We start from the raw sequence: 19,858 nt of genomic DNA, 5'->3' as shown, positions 1-19,858 counted from the left end.
AGGCTGGTGGGGTGATAAGTGAGGACAAGGGGGACCCTATCATGTTTCTGGGAGGGAGGAGAAGGCGTGAGGGCGGATGCACGGGGGATGGGCCGAACACGGTTGAGGGCCCTGTCAACGACCGTGGGTGGAAAACCTCGGTTAAGGAAGAAGGAGGACATGTCAGAGGAACTGTTTTTGAAGGTAGCATCATCAGAACATATGCGACGGAGGCGAAGGAACTGAGAGAATGGGATGGAGTCCTTATAGGAAGCGGGGTGTGAGGAGCTGTAGTCGAGGTAGCTGTGGGAGTTGGTAGGCTTGTAATGGTTATTGGTGGACAGTCTATCACCAGAGATTGAGACAGAGACAATGCTGACTATGCCCGATCAGATCATGATCATCCAAGCATCCATTTATCGCATCCTTAAAATAGATTCCAGCATTTTCCCTACTACTGATGTAAGGCTAACAGGTCTGTAGTTGCACGTTTTCTCTCTCCCTCCTTTCTTAAATAGTGGGGTGACATTTGCTATCTTCTAATCTTCAGGAACCATTCCAGAATCTGTAGAATTTTAGAAAATGATCACCAATGAATCCACGATCTCTGTAGCAACCTCTTTCAACACTCTGAGATGCAGAATATCAGGTCCCGGGGACTTTAAAACTTTCAGTCCCATTAATTTCTCCAATACAACCTTCTGACTTATACTAATTTCCTTCAATTCCTCATTCTCCCTAGCCTGGGAAATTTCCTAGATCTCCCTCTGTGAAAACAGGCATAAAGTAATCATTTTGCTTCCCTGGCATTTCTCTATTCTCCATTGTGAATTCTTCTGACTCTGCCTGTAATGGACCCACGTTTGTCTTAGCCAAACGCTTCCTTTTTACATACCTATAAAAGCTTGTATGGTCCGTTTTTATGTTTTTTGCTAGTTTGCATTCATATTCTATTGTCCCTTTCTTTATGCACTCAGGTGTACTTCTTCCTCAGGCATTCTCTTATAAGATATATCAATCTTAAAGTTATTTACTTTTGGAGGGACCACCCATAAGTATGTCACTCTGGAGAATTCTCCTCAGCTCCAGCTATTATCAGAGGTGAAATTTACATTTACCCTCTCTTGACTGTGGATGCCTCAGTCCCTTGATCTGGTTACTTTTCCAATACTTCCAAGCCACCTGCTTGTTGATTTCTTTGCCACAAATCTTTGTGGAGACTGCAGAGATTCTGTAGCACTGTAGACTCTTCCACTAATTTCAAACCAGGCAATCATCCCGCTCTGGTTCCTTCACAAAATTCAAACTGAGATTAAGCCTCACCCGTATTCTCCATGGTCAATTACCAAGTTAGTTTATAGTCAGTTTACAGTGCAGGCCTATCTAACTCTCCGCCCCCCACACACACACCTTAAACCAGCTTATATTTCAACTCTTTCTTGGACTCGAACTCAAGTTCTGTCGAAGGGTCATGAGGACTCAAAACGTCAACTCTTTTCTTCTCCGCCGATGCTGCCAGACCTGCTGAGTTTTTCCAGGTAATTCTGTTTTTGTTTTCTATCTAACTGTCATTTACTTTGGCAACTTTCTGAGCTGCAAACCACCCACAAAACACCCAGATAAATTGAAAGCAGAGAACCATCCCCCTTCTCCAAGCTCCAACCACCTCCATAACGATGTAGCCTGCTCTGAGATGTCCCCAAACCAGCTTTTAGATTAATAATCTTTCATTTACAATTTCTCCTTTGATCTGAAGAAATAAATGGGATTTACAACCTTTCATGATTTATTGAATGTTTTTACACTGATCTAACTCTACCTCCCAAGACAAAAAAAAATTCTCTGGACAGCCACTACTACAGAATGACAGATGTTATTTCTCCAGTTCTTTAGCTAAGTAAGCCTACCTGCTATTTTATAAGCTCTGTCTCTTCTATTCTGAATTTATGAAACAAACATGGGCCATTTCTTGAACTGCTATTTCTTTAGATGCCCTGGCAATCTCTAAAGCCCAGCATTTTAATTATCTTATCTTTATAGCTTTAGCAGTTTGGTACTGCCTGTTTCTGAAAAAAGACATTTTGTCGAAGCCTTTCATCTTGCACTCATCAGAGCAATCACATGAATACCAATGTCAGGAGTAACAACTTTATATTGTGTAAGAAAAGAGTGCTGATTGGTTGGCAAGTAGACACTGGCAGAAGCATTGTGATGGAGAATGCTTCATAGGGCGCATCAAAGACATCCTGTGGAATAATGGCTACCCTGATCAGATCATTTTGCACTATATTACGTGCAAGTTTATGAATGGGCCTAAGGCTGTCATTTTTGGCACTGAAAAGTAGCCGGTCTACCTCAGATTACCCTAGGTAATCTAAGGTAGACCGGCTACTTTTCAGTGCCAAAAATTACCCTTCCAGGGTAATCTATCTCAAAAATTTGAGCAACAGATGAAGCTAGCTGTTTCATGCTGCTACTATGCAGTAGCAATATGAGTGGTATTCACCACTAACTGGATGCTGCCATCAAGCCAAAAAGAGCCACGCAAATGAATAATGTGGTATATGAATTTCAGCGCCAGTGTGCTGCTAGGCAGTACCTCCCAAGGATTGGCTGATCGTATCAAACAGCATGCCCCTTCTGCTATTAACAATGGGCAAGGTACAGACCATACCCTAATAGCCCATGCTTGTGTCCAACATTTGATGCAATTTTGTGATTGAACAACATTTGCTAAATAATCCTCAATACGTTTAAAAATTATGCTGACAACCAATTTAAGATTCAGTCGAGATTGCAGTGTGGCACATTTGCGTGTACTAGAAGCTACGTATATTAATATACAGGCCCCTGTTCTTTGCAGACAGAAAGAACACGTACACAGATTGCATCTGTTTTAGCTAAGCAAAAAAAGTGGCAGCCATTCGCTGGTTCATTCCTCAGAGCAATGCCTTGACCATCCTGGGTCAAGCTGCTTGGTTTAAATTTTAAACAATGCTTGGCAGTTAACTGTCAGTTGCTATTAACTGGTGCATTCTCCATGGCAATATCTTTACCAATCAGAGCCCACTTGTCAACCAATCAGCACTATCTTCTCATACAGCATAAAGTTGTTGCTTCCACTGACATTGGTATTCTTGTGATTGTCCTGATGAGAGCAAGATGGAAAGCTTTGACAAATGTCTTTTTTCAGCAATACTCAAGCTTTATAGCCTTACTCTCCCCAGAACTAAAACTTACCTCTAAAATATTAACATGAACCTTGAACTAGTTATTTGCAACAATTTGTACAGAGCCTTGCACAGACTACATATAGCATGGCTTTGGGTCATGAGGAGATTTTGGGATTGGGCGCTCGGAGGCAGCAGTGCTGCCCGTGGATCCCAGACTGATTTCTGACAACGTGAAGCCCCTTTAAATCTTTGTGACTTTTTTGGTGGGCATGGCATAATGGACTGCAATCTGAGGACCAATTGCTGCTGCAAAAAAGACCTGTGAATAGGTAGGTGTTCATTTATTTTTGGAGAAACCCTGCCTCCACATCAACTCTCCCCAACAAGGGAGCTGGGCCAGGGGAAGAATGAAAAGGGGTGATGGGGCATGCTCAATTCCATTTTTACCCCCCTCAAGAACTGAAGTCTTTCCCCTCCCAGCCACAACAATTCTCATACCCACCAAATTTGGGAAGCACTGGCATTTGGGAGTACAGCATTCCTATCTTGTTACCGCACCTCCAGAAAATTTTACTGGCTTGGGGGGAGATTCACCAAAATTGTACCAATGCTTCATGAGTTAAATAATGAGGGCACATTGTATTATTGCATTGGCTTTTATTCCCTTGAGCACTGAAGATTGAGGGATGTTCTAATCAACATTGTTTATCTGCATCTTTGCGAATTTAACTATTTCCTCTGGTGCGACAATCAAAAAAAAAGACATACTCATAGTATTAGAGTTAAGCCACTCCATAGCAAAATCAGAAAGCACATCTTCACAGGAAAGTTAGCAGGCATCCTGAACTTTTCCCCCAAAAGTCTGCAGTTTGATAGGACTTTGGATCTTCTAAGACACAGCTAGATTTTCACAAAGCAAAATACTGCAGGTGTTGGAAATCTGAAACAAAAACAGAAAATGCTGGAAATACTCAGCAGGAAATGGCAGCAGTTGTGGAGAGAAAAACAGTTAACATTTCTGATTGATGACCTTTCATCAGAACAGAGGTTATTTTTTAGTTAAGGCTATCGGGAATGGAGCAAAGGCAGGTAAATCCAGTTGAGATACTGATCAGTCGAGATCTAAATGAATGACAGAGAAGGCTCCAGGGGCTGAATGGCCTATTCCTGTTCCTCTGTAGAAATCAAATTGGTAAAGTTTTTATGCAAGCATTATGCTAATTCATTTCAGTTATTAAGCTTCAAAATTAGTTTGCTGTGTGCATGTTAAATAAACAATGTTACTGTGTCATATGTTCTTGACACAGTATTTCAAAATATTGCTTTACATACTTTTAGACAGTATGATAATCCATTTTGTCATTCCAAACAGGATCCCACAGCCACCTCTATCTCTGAAGGTGAGTGTGACACCCGAGAGGGCGAGACCGTGGCAATGAATTACAAGCCATCCCCACTGCAGATGAAAATAGGTGAGCTACAACGTCTGAATTTGATATTGGGTTTACTTAATTCTCTGTTTATGTTATGAACAAATCATTGGCTACTTCCATGTTAACGTTCAAGACTGAGCTGTTTGTTTTTAATATGAGGATACTACAGTTGAACGGAACATAATATATTCTTGCTTGTATATTTTATTTGGTACTTTTGCTGCAGTTTCATTCCCATGGGCACAGTACACAAATTCACTGCTGTAAAATGGCTCTAAATTTAGTTCACAGAATAGAAGAGGAAAATCCCAGCTCTGATGCCGGTTTGCGCTGTGCAGTAAGATACAGGAATTTTAAAAATCTTTTTATTATTCCACTTTCCTCTATTTCACAAACATGGTAAAATACAAAGTGTATGTTTTTTTTGAAGTACACAAAATCCAGCTCAACTATGTTGATACAAAACACCTGTGGTATAAACATTGAAGAACTCTGCTGATTCAGGCAAAATATTTACTTCAATTATATTTTAAGTGTTATGGCAAATGGTTCTTTTAATATAGTTCTTGTGTTGCAGTTTGCTGTGACTATTATAGATGGGGTGCTGTGTCAGGATTCTCTTGCCCAACGAAACATTATTGACAACACAAAAACAGAATTACCTGGAAAAACTCAGCATGTCTGGCAGCATCGGCGGAGAAGAAAAGTGTTGACGTTTTGAGTCCTCAAGACCCTTCAACAGAACTGAGTGAATATTAGGAGAGGGGTGAAAACTACCCCCACCCCCCCGCCTCACCTTAAACCAGCTTATATTTCACCCCTCTCCTAATATTCACTCAGTTCTGTGGAAGGGTCGTGAGGACTTGAAACGACAACTCTTTTCTTCTCTGCCGATGCTGCCAGACCTGCTGAGTTTTTCCAGGTATTTCTGTTTTTGTTTTGGATTTCCAGCATCCGCATTTTTTTTGTTTTTTTTCTCGAAACATATTGACAATGGTTTTTCTGACATGACGGGAGTTGATACAAACTTCTGACATTCCAAGCAATTGAGCACGTGCCTCCTGCTTAACTGGTTAGATTGATCTCTGAATTTTGATAATATTTGAATTAAATTCAGTTTTATAAATTACACTGTAGATTTTCCTACTGTTATCATTTTATAATGACAAAACATTTGGCCCATTTGAGTGCAATATTTATTAGAGCAGGGAGGAATGGAAAACTCAAGCGTTGAACGGCAGCATGTGTAAAGGCTGTACCTAGTGTGATGCTGTATTTAGTCTTCAAAACCATATAGAACTGGTTGATAAAGGTGGATCGCATAACATGGAAAATAATGGTGTGTAACTTCCCCTCTCCCCAGCGTCGGATTTGGAGAGGATACCTCAAAGATGTGATGGGGGATCGCTCTGGCAAGTTCTCAGGCAAGAGTTTGCATGGCAATTGCCCAGAAGTGCACACTTCCTCTGGACAATTGTGCTGCACTGGGAACCACCCAAAAATGCGATTTAACTCGGAAACTTTAATGGTTCTGCCAAGGTTACAGGGTTATACCAGTAGTTATCCAGAAAAGGTTAGAAGAATTGAAGCCTTGTCCCACCCTCCGGCCAACCAACCTAGGACCCCCCTTCAACCTTGGCCCCCTGCCCAAATCTCAGACACCCACTTGACCTGCAGATCCTCCCCCCCCCACCCCCCCCCACTTCCACCTGACCTCCGGATTATGCCCCCAACCCGACCTCAGGGCACCCCCCCCCCCCCCCCCCCAACCTGACCCAAACTCAGGACTACTCCCACACCGCCCAACCTTGGGACACCACCCCCCACCTTCCTGACACGACCTCAGGTATATATTTATAAAATATATAAATCTAAAAATATTCACTAAGCATCAGTTTTGAAACTGCTTTTTGACTTGTTGCTTGCTGCTCTTTTTTCTTCTTTCCCAAGTATACTGGTATATTTAAATAGTATACTTCATTTAACAATGTAGTAATGAGTAGTATAGTGTGATGTGGTGTTGTGGCACAGTGGATAGCATCCCTACCTCTGAACCAGAAGTCCTGGGTTCGAGTCCCACTCCCGGACTTGATGGGCAAAGAAGGGTAAGTACAGTACTTGAATTCTCAGTTTGGGAAGGGCATGTAACAGGAGCTAGGAATAATAGGGAAATAAACATCTGCAGAGCACAATACCGCCTTTAGTCCTGATAAAGATCTGCATTTCTCTCTAGCTTTTAAATATCATCTGATTTCCCTGTTACAATCTGTTGGCAGAATGCAGACATATCTACAACAGAGGCTGTAGATACTATAATGATACTTATATGGGGTGAATTCCTTGCAGGAGTGGTAGTCCTCTTAAAATAAAAAAAGATGATTATTAGAATTGGGTTCCCAGAAGTGAACTTGTAGATGAAGCAATTTTGCAGCAGATAAATGGCCATTCAGTGTTGGTAGGAGTGACCATCACACAGTCCTTGTGGAGACAAAGTCCTGTCTTCACATTGAGGATAAAGTCCATTGTGTTGTGTGGCATGACCACCGTGCTAAATGGGATAGATTTTGAACAGATCTAGCAACTCAAGACTGGGCATCCATGAGGCACTGTGGGCCATCAGCAGCAGCAGAATTGTACTCAACCACAATCTGTAAACTCATGGCCCAGCATATCCCCCACTCTACCATTACCGGCCAAGCCAGGGGATCAACCCCGGATCAATGAAGAGTGCAGGAGGGCATGCCAGGAGCAGCGCCAGGCATACCTAATAATCAGGTGTCAACCTGGTGAAACTTTTAACACAGGACCACTTGTATGAAAAGCAGCACACGACAGAATTAAGTGATCCCACAACCAATACATCAGATCTAAGCTCTGCAGACCTGCCACATGCAATCGTAAATGGTAGTGGACAATTAAACAACTAACTGGAGGAGAACAAGGCCCCTCAAATATCCCCATCCTCCATGATGGGGGAACCCAGCACATCAGTGCAAGACAATGCTGAAGCATTTGCAGCCAGAGCAGTTGAGTGGGATGATCCATCTCAGCCTCCTGCTGAAGTCCCCAGTACCACAGATGCCAGTCTTCAGACAATTCAATTCACTCCACGTGATATCAAGAGACGGCTGAAGGCACTGGATACTACAAAGGCTTTGAGCCGTGACAGCATTCAGGCAATAGTACTGACAACTTGCCTTGCCCCTAGCCAAGCTGTTTCAGTACAACCATAACACTGGCATCTGCCCAGCCATGTGGAAAATTGCCCAAGTGTGCCTTGTCCACAAAAAGCAGGACAAATCCAGCCCAGCCAATTACTGCCCCATCAGTCTACTCGAACATTAGCAAAGTGATGGCAAGTGTCGTCAACAGTGCTTTCAAGCAGCACTTATTCAGAAATAACCTGCTCACTGATGTTCAGTTTGCATTTGCCAGAGCCACTCAGCTCCTGACCTCATTACAGTTTTGGTTCAAACATGGACAACAGAGCTGAACTCCAGAGGTGAGGTGAGACTGACTGCCTTTGCCTTAAGCACATCTATAAATGCAGAATAACAAATATCTGTGAACTAATCAAGTATTCAGATTATACAAACTGGAAACTCAAATAACTATAACAAGTACCTCTAGCCTGAAACTATATTATGCCCCAAAACTACCTGAAATGTCATAACGTGTGCAGTCTGTTTTACATGGAATTTTATTCAGTTTTGGGAAGGGGTGCCAAGTCTGAGAGCACTGCCGTATTTCAGGATACCAAGACCTACATAGGTGACTCTTGACTATCCAACTGAAGTGGCCTTGTATTTTGTATTATGAGAGCATTTAACTGTGTGGAAAATAGATTAAAGATTGTTTTTTTTTATTTGTTTTCTAGCTGTGGTGATCATGATAAGGTCACATTTCCCCTTAGCTGATTTGTTTTTTTCAATTGAGTGATTTGCTTAGTCACTTCAGAGTACACTAATGAGGCACTGGAATCATGTATATAGGTTGGATTACCTGGGGTTAGTAAATTCTTTTACCTGAAGGACATAAGTGAATCGGTTGGTTTTTATGGTGGCTGATTATAGCCAATTGTTTTGCTCTTGCCACCCAGCGAGCCATTGGATTTATTGAATTCAGTTTTACATGGTGGGATTTGAACTCTGAAGCTCTAGGTTGGCAATTTAGCATCACAACACAATGCTATCACAATCTATATTCTGTGCACAAATATGAACAAACTGCTAGCAACTCAGGCAAGTAAAGAAAACAATCAATCACCGAAAACTTGAGCTTTACTCCCAAGACATAGAACGGATCATTAAGTGGGCTTAAAGCCCATTTGGATTTGTGGGCCCAGGGACTTTTCATCTAGAAGGATGAAGTTAATCATCCAGCCACCGAAATCCAAGCAGTTTGCCCAAACAGTCTGATAACAGTTGACTTTAAGTCATTGTACTTTTACCCAAATCAAGGAATCTCTCAAAGTAAATCCAACTGAGCACTGGCAGAGTGAATTGCTCATACAATATACTGCAATTTATTCTGACATGAGTCCCTTGTGACTTTAACTGCTAGTTAAAGGCACTGACTCCACTGAAACAGGACGAGTGCTTGAATGAAACACTGACTAATTGGTCCAAGTGAGTTTGGCTGCATCATTAGAGTAGTTCAACAATCCAACTCTCCATAATTGGGGAAAGTTAGTCACATAGGAGCTGTTGCTTTAATGAGCTGCATTTCAAATATTAGACGAGACAATTAAGGCAGAGTGCTCAGCTGTGAGAATAAGCTTCAGATTCCAAACACAGCAGTTTATGCTGGTAAAGAATTGTAGAATGGCAGCCTTTTTTGTCACACTTGAGTTACAATCGCGCTGTATGTTTGCACCCTAAGGTGCCGTTATTGCTTATGAGGAAGTGGATCCTACTTTACTAAAGAACCCATTGGAACTGCATTGTGTAAGGTTAGCGTAGCTACAGAGATGCATAAAGTGTGCATGTGACATGGCATTAGCTGCCTGGATAGCACCAAAATATGGATAGTATTTTATGGGCTTTTAACTTTCAGAAATTACATTGAAACTACTCAAATCCTATTTGGCTTGGAATGTTTGCCGCTGATGGTGAAACCTTTTATAAGAAAGTGAGAAAATATGAAACACAAAGCCTCCTTAACCTGTTGTGTTCGCTCCCTCCACAAACAACAAAATATATGCTATTTTTGAAATCGACTTCATTAAAATTTGAGGGCAGTGACTAACAACAGGTAATACTTGAGAAAATGAAGCTCTGTGAAATTTCTTCCTGGCCCCCTTTGTGAATCCAGTAAACTTAATATCAGTCTGAATTTATAATCTTCAATTTGACCGTGGCCAATTCCATTCACAGATGCATCTAAGGTACCAGTGGTAAAGGGGCCATCATGCTCTTCAAAAGTATTCACCACATGGGCATGGGTTGTATTTAGACCAAACTCTTGAAACTGTGAGGACAATTTGCCATTCCACTATACAATCTGGTGCCATTTACAGTTGTGTTTTCTATTTTGTTTTATAAACTGGGAGGGAAAAAAAACAAATTACATAATGATGCCATTATTTCACTGTGACCTAAAAATGCCAGTATTCTGTGTAATTTTATTTCTATATCATTGCTCTGGAACACATGGGATAAAACTACTATTACAAAGATGAAAGCATGCATTTTATAAAAATAAGTATTTATTAATAAATTGTAATAATTCAGCAAAACTATCAAGTTTTGGCACACTGGGCGCACAATAAATATTCTCCATGTTTGTCATGAATTTTAAGAAAGCGTATTGTTCCTGTAATCAGCCAGATCTATCCACATATTCAATAAGCAAATAACTGTGGATGCTGGAAATCCAAAACAAAAATAAAAATACCTGGAAAAACTCAGCAGATCTGACAGAATCTGTTGAAGAGTCATAAGGACTCGAAACGTTAACTGTGTTCCTCTCCACAGATGCTGTCAGACCTGCTGAGTTTTTCCAGGTATTTTTATTTTTGTATTCAATAAGCAATACTGGTCATGGATAGGTTCTCTTTGTTTCAAGCCTTTGTTCAGAAGTTAAATCAAAGTGGTTGATACAGTTACACTTGGAGAGACAGGGATTAATGAAGGACAGTCAGCATGGTTTTGTTAAAGGGAGGTCATGTCTGACCAATTTGATTGAATTTTTCAAAAAGGTGACCAGGTGTGTAGATGAGGGCAATGCATTTGACAATAGCCTACTTGGATTTCAGCAAGGCTTTTGATAAGGTCCCGCATGGGAGACTGAAAACAAAGGTAAAAGCCCATAGGATCCATGGCAATTTGGCAAATTGGATCCTGAATTGGCTGAGTGGCAGGAAACAGAGGGTGATGGTTGAGGGGTGTTTTTATGACTGGATGCCTGTGTCCAGTGGGTTCCACAGGGATCAGTTTGGGTCCCTTGCTGTTTGTGGTATATATAAACTATTTAGACTCAAATGTAGGAGTGTTGAACAGTAAGTTCACAGATGACACGAAAATTGGTGGGGTGGCAAATAGTGAGGATAGCCTTAGATTACAAGAGGATATAGACGGGCTAGTGAGATGGACTAATCAGTGGCAAATGGAATTTAATCCAGATTAGTGTGAGGTGATGCATTTAGGCAGGATAAACAAGGCATGGGAATACACAATGAATGGTAGGACCCTGGTATGTACTGAGGATCAGAGGGACTTTGGTGTGCAGGTCCACCGGTTCCTTAAGGTAGTTGGACCTAGATAAGGTGGTTAAGAAGGCATATGGGATACTTGCCTTTATTAGCCGAGGCATAAAATATAAGAGCAGGGAGGTTATGCTGGAACTGTATAAAACACTGGTTAGGTCACAGCTAGAGTGCTGTGTGCAGTTCTGGAATCCGCATTATAGAAAGGATGTGATTGCACCAGAGAGTGCAGAGGAGGTTTACCAGGATGTTGCCTGGGCTAGAGAGTTTTAGTTATGAGGAGAGATTGGGTAGACTGGGGTTATTTTCCCTGGAGCAGAGGAGATTGAGGGGGGACACGATTGAGGTGTATAAAATTATGAGTGGCATAGATAGGGTAGACAGGGAGGAACATTTCCCCTTGGTGGAGGATCAATAACCAGGGGGCATAGATTTAAGGTAAGGGGCAAGAGGTTTAGACGGGATATCAGAGAGAATTTTTTCACCCAGAGGATGGTGGGAATCTAGAACTCACTGCCTAAAAGGGTGGTAGAGGCAGAAACCCTCATAACATTGAAGAAGTATTTGGATGTGCACTTGCGATGCCATGGCATACAAGGCTATGAGCCTAGTGCTGGAAAATGGGATTAGAGTAGTTAGATACTTGTTTGACCGGTGCTGACTCGATGGGCCGAAGGGCCGCCTTCTATGCTGTGGACCGGTGACTCTAATCTAAATGAATATTATAACATTTGTAAATTGACAGACTGTGAAAAAGCAAATTCACTTTTTTTTTAATATTCTTTCATGGGATGTGGATGTCACTGACAAGCCCAGCAATTGTTGCACATCCCTAATTTCCCCTGAAGGTGGTGGTGAGCCACCTTCTTAAAGCACTGCAATCCGTATGGTTCTATGCTTTAGGAAGAGGCTTCCAGGATTTTGATCCCACAACAGTGAAGGAATGTCGATACAGTTCCAAGTCAAAATCATGTGCAGCTTGGAGGGGAGCATGCCGTTGCTGCTTTTGTCCTTCCAGATGTTAGAGGTCGTGAATTTGGAAGGTGCTGGTGAAGGAGCCTTGGTGAGTTGCTGCAGTGCATCTTGTAGATGATGCACACTGCTGCCACTGTGCGTCAGTGATGCATGGACTGTATGTTTAAACTGGTGGGTAGGGTGCCTAACAAGAGGCTAAGTCAGGATGGTGTTGAGATTCTTGAGTATTGCTGAAGCCGCACTCATCCAGGAAAGTAGAGTGTATTCCATCACACACCTGACTTGTACCTTGTATGATGGTGGACTGGACTTTGCGGAGTCAGGAGGTGAGTTACTTACCTTAGTTCCCAGCCTCTGTCTTGCTCTTGTAGCCACAGTATTTATATGGCTGGTCCAGGTTAATTTGTGGTCAGTGGTCATCCCCAGGATGTTGATAGTGGGGGATTCAGAAATGCTACCGCTGTTAAATGTCAAGGGGAGATGGTTAGATTCTTTCTTGTTGGAGATGGTCATTGCCCAGCACTTGTGTGGCACAAATTTTACTCACCACCTATCAGCCCAAGCCTGAATGTTCCTGCTCGCTCTTCATGTTGGCACAAACTGCTTCAGGATCTGAGGAGTTGCAGATGGTACTGAACATTGTGCAATCGTTAGCAAACACCTCCACATCTGACCTTATGATGGAGGGAAGGTCATTAATGAAGCAGCTGAAGATGGTTGGCCTAAGATATTACCCTGAGGAACTTCTGCTGCAATGTCCTGGGACTGAGGTGATTGGCCTCCAACAACTACAGTCATCTTCCGTTGTGCAAGATATGTCTCCTTTGTTGAGCCATTAAAGGAAGATGTTTGAGCAAGACATCAGCACGCAAGACATTTAACATACACCTCATAAGGTGTGAGAAGCAACCTCACATTCCTATTTTATAAACCATAGTGCAGATGCTCCTTAGTTGTGATGGGGGAATCTGAGCTCTTGTGATCAGCTGGAAACCACATCACCTATAAGAACATAGAAACATAGAAAATAGGAGCAAGAGTAGGCCATTCGGCACTTTGAGCCTGCTCTGCCATTCAATGCAATCATGGCTGATGTATTCCACCTTCTACTTTGTACAGTATTACATCACAAGTCTGCAAAAGACTGCCTTATTGAAAAGCCTTGCTAAACTTCAAGCTGTGTAAGAAATATATTGTAAGGAGGGACGAGTTCCATTTTTATGTAGCGTAATCTATGTATCTAGCTGTTTTTCATTGCTCCTGTAGATTATGCCATGTGTTAATTTAATGTCTTTGTTTTAGCATTTGCAGGCAATCTGACGCTGTGGCATTTTCCTCTTTCAAAAGAGATATAAGAATGCATTGTGATTTCCAATGTAATGCATACTGTAAAATAGGTGAATTTTTCATTGTGTGACGTGCTATCCCATGACCTGCTTCTAATAAAAGCCTTTTTAACCATAAGTCCAAACGAAACTATTTTGAATTACCAGTAGCTCTCACATTTTTCTGAGCATGTCAAAATCTTGTACGTTTTTGAGCTTTTGCCTTTTTTAAAAAAAAAGATATTCCTGTAATTGCATGTGGTCGATATGCCTTACTTCACTCCGAGCCTACATTCTGTTTTCTGGAGAATTGTGCTAATATAGAAGAAACATCAGACTCTATTAAATAACATTTGTAAGAAGTTCTGTGACAAATAAAAAAACTTTTTGCCCAATTTACTTTTAAAATAATAGCATTTGCTAGTATTGCTTGGAAATACAGTGAGAATATTTTATGTTAGCTGGGCAGTTACTTAGTCCTTTCCCGATGCAATGTTCTAAATTGTTTGTATGTCTTGGATTCTGATGCAAAAACATGCTCTTTGAGTCGATGCAATAACACACCAGTAGCTGCTGTAACCAAACATCAGGGGAAACACTTTAATTACAATATTTGTTTACTTTTTTGCCAGCAATATTCAAATGAAAGTGGGGAGCCAATTGGCTCAGCTTTTACTTGTATAATTTTAAATTTTGGAAAATTAGAAGAAGCGATAATCACTTGAACTCCTTGGATGTAATGCTGGAGTGGTATCTCCTGTAGATCTCTAGCTTTAAATTGCAACTAGTTTTCTGAATCAGTAATCTGCAGAGAAACTCTTAAACCCTAAAGAGTTCTATAATTACAATACAGTAATAAACATTATTACGGAAGATCATTATTTTTTTCAAGTGGATGTCTGTTATTAAGAGGTATGATTATGTTGAAATTGACCCTTTTCAGTCAGTTTACTTTCTGTTAAATGTTGGACAAGGTAAGCAGGATCAGAGACAACAGACTCAGATTGAACACAGAACACACGATGGGAAGTGACCAGAATTGATTTGTAGCCTGAGATTAAATCACAATAGCCTAGTTGTAAATGAACCAATAGAATAACAAGTTGTAATAATGGAATTGCACAAGAGAAGACCAATTGCCAACTATTTAGCCTTTGCTTTGTAAATTTGCTTTAAAATAATTTTGCATAATAATCTTATCTATTTAGGTAAAAATCATGATTGTTTAACAATCGGGCTTTATCAAAGGTTCCATGTTCAAGTAACCAATGGCAACTATTATATCTCTTACTGTACTGCATTGGAGAATTACATATTCATGAATCCAGTACAGTATTGCAAAGTCATTGCTCTCCTGATATGCATTCTACCTGATTTAAGGTTGCCGTGTTTTTATAAAATTATGCTGCTGCCAAAGAAACTTTGTTCCAAAGTAGCAACCTTGTTTCTTAGCTGAAAGAATATTAGTGCATTCAGTTATCAAAAGTAGCTTGAGGAAGTCAGGGAACAGGATTTTTTTTTGGATTATCTTGGCAATCTAATGTACTGAAGCATTTTGGTATTCCTGTGTGAATGCTGAAATAATTAAATATTCCTGTAAGTCCTAATGTCTTTCTACTGTTGTTGCATTCTAGCTTTTTCCTAACCACCTTCCTCTGATTCATGGCTGGACTGCAGTGTCCAAAGCAAAACCAATATCTTAAAAGAATGATGGTGTTGATGTTTTTTTTAAACAAAAACAGAAAATGGTGGATATACTGACATGTTCCTATGAAGCCACATCTCAGGGATGTATGAGAAAGAAGCCAGCAATTTTAACTCCAATTACCACTTTGTTACCAAGGTATTTTTAAAAAAATACTCCGCCTGTTATGTACGAAAATATTGTCCATCTTAAAGGAAAAAGTCTTGTGTTCGAACCTTTCACTCGCCTAGATTCCTTGAGTGTGGGGAGAACAAAATTCAAATAAATTATCTCATAATGTATCAAGAGAAGAATGTGTTGAAGAATCAGCTAAATTATGGACAAGCATTTGTTTTAAACTTACAATCTAGTTATTTGATCATTTTACCTTTCCCATCCTGTTTTTAAATGCGTCTCAAGCATCTATAAACAAATAAGGACAAATGTTGACATTTCAGTATAGTGTCATGGACAGAGTTTTGTGTTTTATTGTTGTCCCTGGTCAAAGTGTTTTTAATGTATGAGGTTAGTGTGTTCTTTTTTGCTCTTGGAGTGGTTTGTCCAAATTTAAGTGATTTCAGCAGCAAGCTCTTGTAAATTTAAAAATAAAGATTATTTATTAGCAAACATTGCCCGAGAGGCTTAAACACAACATCATGCACACTATCACTTGGAGCCAGGACATCACTGCAGGAGTTCCTCAGGGTAGAGTCCTGGCCCAATCATCTTCAGCTGCTTCATCAATGACCTTTCCTCCATTACAAGGCCAGAAGTAGGGATGTTTGCAGATGTTCAGCATAATTTGCTGCTCCTCAGATACTGAAGCAGTCTGTGTCCATATGCAGCAAAACTTGGACAAAATTCAGACTTGGGCTGCTAAGTGGCAAGTAACATATATGCCACAAAAGTGCCAGGCAATGACCATCTCCAACAAATGAAATTCTCACCATCTCTGCTTGACATTCAATGGCATTACCATGGCTGAATCCCCTGCTATCAACATCCTGGAGGTTACCATTGACCAGGAGCTAAACTGGACCAGCAATATAAATACTGTGGCTACAAGAGCAGGTCAGAGGTTGGGAATTCTGTGGAAAGTAACTCTCTACCTGATTCCCCCAGACTCTGTTCAAGTCAGACACAAATCAGGAGTATGATACAATATTCTCCACTTGCCTGGATGAATGCAGCTCCAACAACACTCGAAACACAACACCATCAGGACAAAACAGTCCGCTTGATTGACACACCATCCATCACAAACATTCATTCCCTCCGCCACAGCTGCATGGAGGTAGCAGTGTCTACCACCTATAAGATGCACTGCAGCAATTCGCCAAAGCTCCTTCAACATCAAGTTCCAAATATGTGACTTTTACCATCCAGAAAGACAAGGGCAGCAGATGCATGGAAACACCGCCGCCTGCAAGTTCCCCTCTAATATCGCTGTTCCTTCACTGTTGCTAGGTCAAAATCCTGGAACTCTCTTCCTAACAACACTGTGGGTGTCCCTGCATTACTTGGACTGCAGCAGTTCAAGCAGGCAGCTCATTATCTTCTCAAGAGCAATTAGGAATGGGCAATAAATGCTGGCCTAGCCAGTGATGCCACATCCCAATAACGAAAATTTTAAGAAAATCTCACAGATTCAAGGAGTAGATACAGATGAAGAAAAAATGAATCCGCTTACAACCTAGAATTACTTCAGTCTCTTTCATAGCAGACCTGTAGATTGAGGGATAAAGATTGGCCAGGAAACTGGAATAACTCCCTTGTTCTTTGGAATGGCTGCATTTATTTGTGTTGCAACAACAGGGGTAGCACTTCATGCAATTGGATAGATGTGTCAGTTGTATTGCTTCAGCCTGTGACATTATCATTTGCAACTAGGTTCCTCAATTAAATTTTGAGATGCATTAAGGAGTAAATTAAAATATAATTATGCTAAGATTGACTTTTTTTTATCCATTCATGGGCTGTGGGCTTCGCTGGCTGGGCCAGCATTTATTGCCCATCCCTAAGTGCCCTTGAGAAGGTGGTGGTGGTGGTGAGCTACCACCTTGAACCGCTGCAGTCCATGAGGTGTAGGTACACCCACAGTGCTGTTAGGAAGGGAGTTCCAGGATTTTGACCCAGCAACAGTGAAGGAACGGTGATATATTTCCAAGTCAGGATGGTGAGTCACTTGGAGGGGAACTTCCAGGTGGTGATGTTCCTGTCTGTCTCCTGCCCTTGTCCTTCTTGATGATGGTGATTGTGGGTTTGGAAGGTGCTGTCGAAGGAGCCTTGATGAATTCTTGCAGTGCATCTTGTAGATGGTACACACTGCTGCTACTGTGCATCTGTGGTGGAGGGAGTGAATGTTTGTGGATGTGGCGCCAATCAAGTGGACTGCTTTGTCCTGGATGGTGTCAAGCTTCTTGAATGTTGTGGGAGCTGCACTCATCCAGGCAAGTGGAGAGTATTCCATCACACTCCCGACTTGTGCCTTGTAGATGGTGGACAGGTTTTAGTGAGTCAGGAGGTAAGTTACTCGCTGCAGCATTCCTAGCCTCTGACCTGCTCTTGTAGCCACAGTATTTATATGGCTAGTCCAGCTCAGTTTCTGGTCAATGGTCGCCCCAGTGAAGTTGATAGTGGGGGATTCAGTGATGGTAATGCCATTGAATATAAAGGGACGACGTTGGATTCTCTCTTGTTGGAGATGGTCATTACCTGACACTTGTGTGGCATGAATGTTCCTCAAAATATTATGTTTATTTGTAAGTCATTATTAAAATCCTCATCAGAAATACATAACTTTTTTTATAGAACTTCTGGAATGCTGACTTCAAAAGGATTTATTTCATTTTCTACAAATGTATTCTTCAATAAATAAGTAACTAGCGATATTAAATTTAACAATATTAAATATTTAAAAATCATTATCCAGTGTAGGGTTTGAGACCATAACTGGGCTTAAGAACCCCATTAATTACCAAATTACCAGAGCTTGCTGGGAATTGCCTCCACAAAGCCTTTCCAACATGCTTCAGAGGCTGTTATTTAAACCTGCAATCACTATTTCCGTTTTGTAAATCTGTGGTGCATTCAAACTCAGCAAGCTTATCACTAATAACAAAGCGAAAAACTGAAGTGGGATTTGATGCTCCACAGTTGCATGCATGCCTCTGGTGCTCCTGCCGCCAAATGGAAAGGCATTAGGCTAAGTTCCATATGTGCATGCGTCTGCAGTGCGGTCCGAGTGCGCATGCGTAACCATTCCTGACACCTTTTTGGTCGATGGCAGGTGTCAGTGTTTTGGAATAGAGCCGTGGGATCTTGTGTCCATCTGAGAGGGCATCCAAAAGACTGCACCTCCCACACTTCAGCAATCCCTCAGCACTGCAGTGGAGTGTCAGCCTAGATTTTTGTGCCCAAATTCCAGGACTGGGTTTTCGACCCACAACCTTCTCCAAGGCAAGAGGATTACTAACTGAGCCATGGCTGTCAGGCACATTTTGAGAGTTCCAGTTCTTTAACAACAGCAGCAACAACCACTTGTATTTATTTAATAATTTTCATGTAAAATTTCCCAAGGCGCTTCATAGAAGCATTATAAAACAAAATTTGACACCAAGCCGCTTACGGAAATATTTGGACAGATGAACAAAAGGCTTTGTCAACGAGGTAGATTTTAGTGCCCAAAGGAGAAAAGGGTGAGAGAGAGAAAGGCTAAGTGTTTTAAGGAAAAAATTCCGGAGCTTGGACCTTGACAACTGGAGACACAGCCATCAATTGTAAAGCAAGTTAAGATAGAGATGGTAACATAGTAATAATGTCACTGGACTAGTAATTCAGAGGCCCAGGCTAATGATGTGGGGACAATGGCTCAAATCTCACCATGGCAGAATTTAAAGTCGATTAATAAAAACCTGAAATATAAAGCTAGTCTCAGTAATGGTGACCACGATAACTACCATGGATTTGTTGTAAAAACTCATCTGATTCACTATTGGCCTTCAGGGAAGGAAGCCTGGCCTACGTGCGACTCCAGATCCACAGCAATGTGGTTGACTTTCAACTATCCGCTGAAATGGTCTAAGAAGCCACTCTGTTCAAGGGCAATTAGGGATGGGCAACAAATGTTGGCCTTGCCAGCAATGCCCACATCCCATCAAAGAATAAAGCTTAAAAAATTGCAACATTACCAGCATCTGTTTTTAAAGGGCTCATATTACCCTTGACTACCTTTTTTTCCTACTATTCTTCTGTCTTAATCTTAATATCCATTGCAAGTTTCTTTTTATGTTCCTTTCTGCAGCTCCTACATTTTTGTCTTCCTTGGTGCTCTTTATACCTCTCCAAGTCTTCTTGGCTTTACACTATTCTTTGGACTTTTATGCATTTGCTTCGTTTTATGTTATCTCTAACCTCAATTTGTTCTATTTGGCAAACAGGTGTCTTCCCCCTTTAGGGGTCTATATGTATTCAACAATTGTTTTTTTTTTGTACACTGTTCATTTGTAGTTTTACCCAATGAGTTTTGACCAGTTTGCTGTGATCCATCTTTGTCTCATCCCATTAAAGTTAGCTTTCCAAAA

The 19,858-nt window shown here is 41.1% G+C and overlaps 1 protein-coding gene across 2 annotated transcripts in view; it reads left to right on the top strand.

Annotated features, from left to right (window-relative positions):
* The window catches only part of fam219aa (family with sequence similarity 219 member Aa), an 80,028-nt gene that overhangs the window by 15,134 nt on the left and 45,036 nt on the right, over positions 1-19,858 (top strand). For both annotated transcript variants that reach the window (XM_041187961.1, XM_041187952.1), the window contains exon 2: positions 4,525-4,624. In XM_041187961.1, the coding sequence (XP_041043895.1) occupies positions 4,525-4,624 (100 nt within the window). The remainder of the gene's footprint in view (positions 1-4,524; positions 4,625-19,858) is intronic.

Source organism: Carcharodon carcharias, chromosome 1 (genome assembly GCF_017639515.1).
Source record: "Carcharodon carcharias isolate sCarCar2 chromosome 1, sCarCar2.pri, whole genome shotgun sequence".
NCBI lineage: Eukaryota > Metazoa > Chordata > Chondrichthyes > Lamniformes > Lamnidae > Carcharodon > Carcharodon carcharias.
Note: the sequence above shows the minus strand (reverse complement) of the source record. Positions and strands in the feature narration are given on the sequence as shown.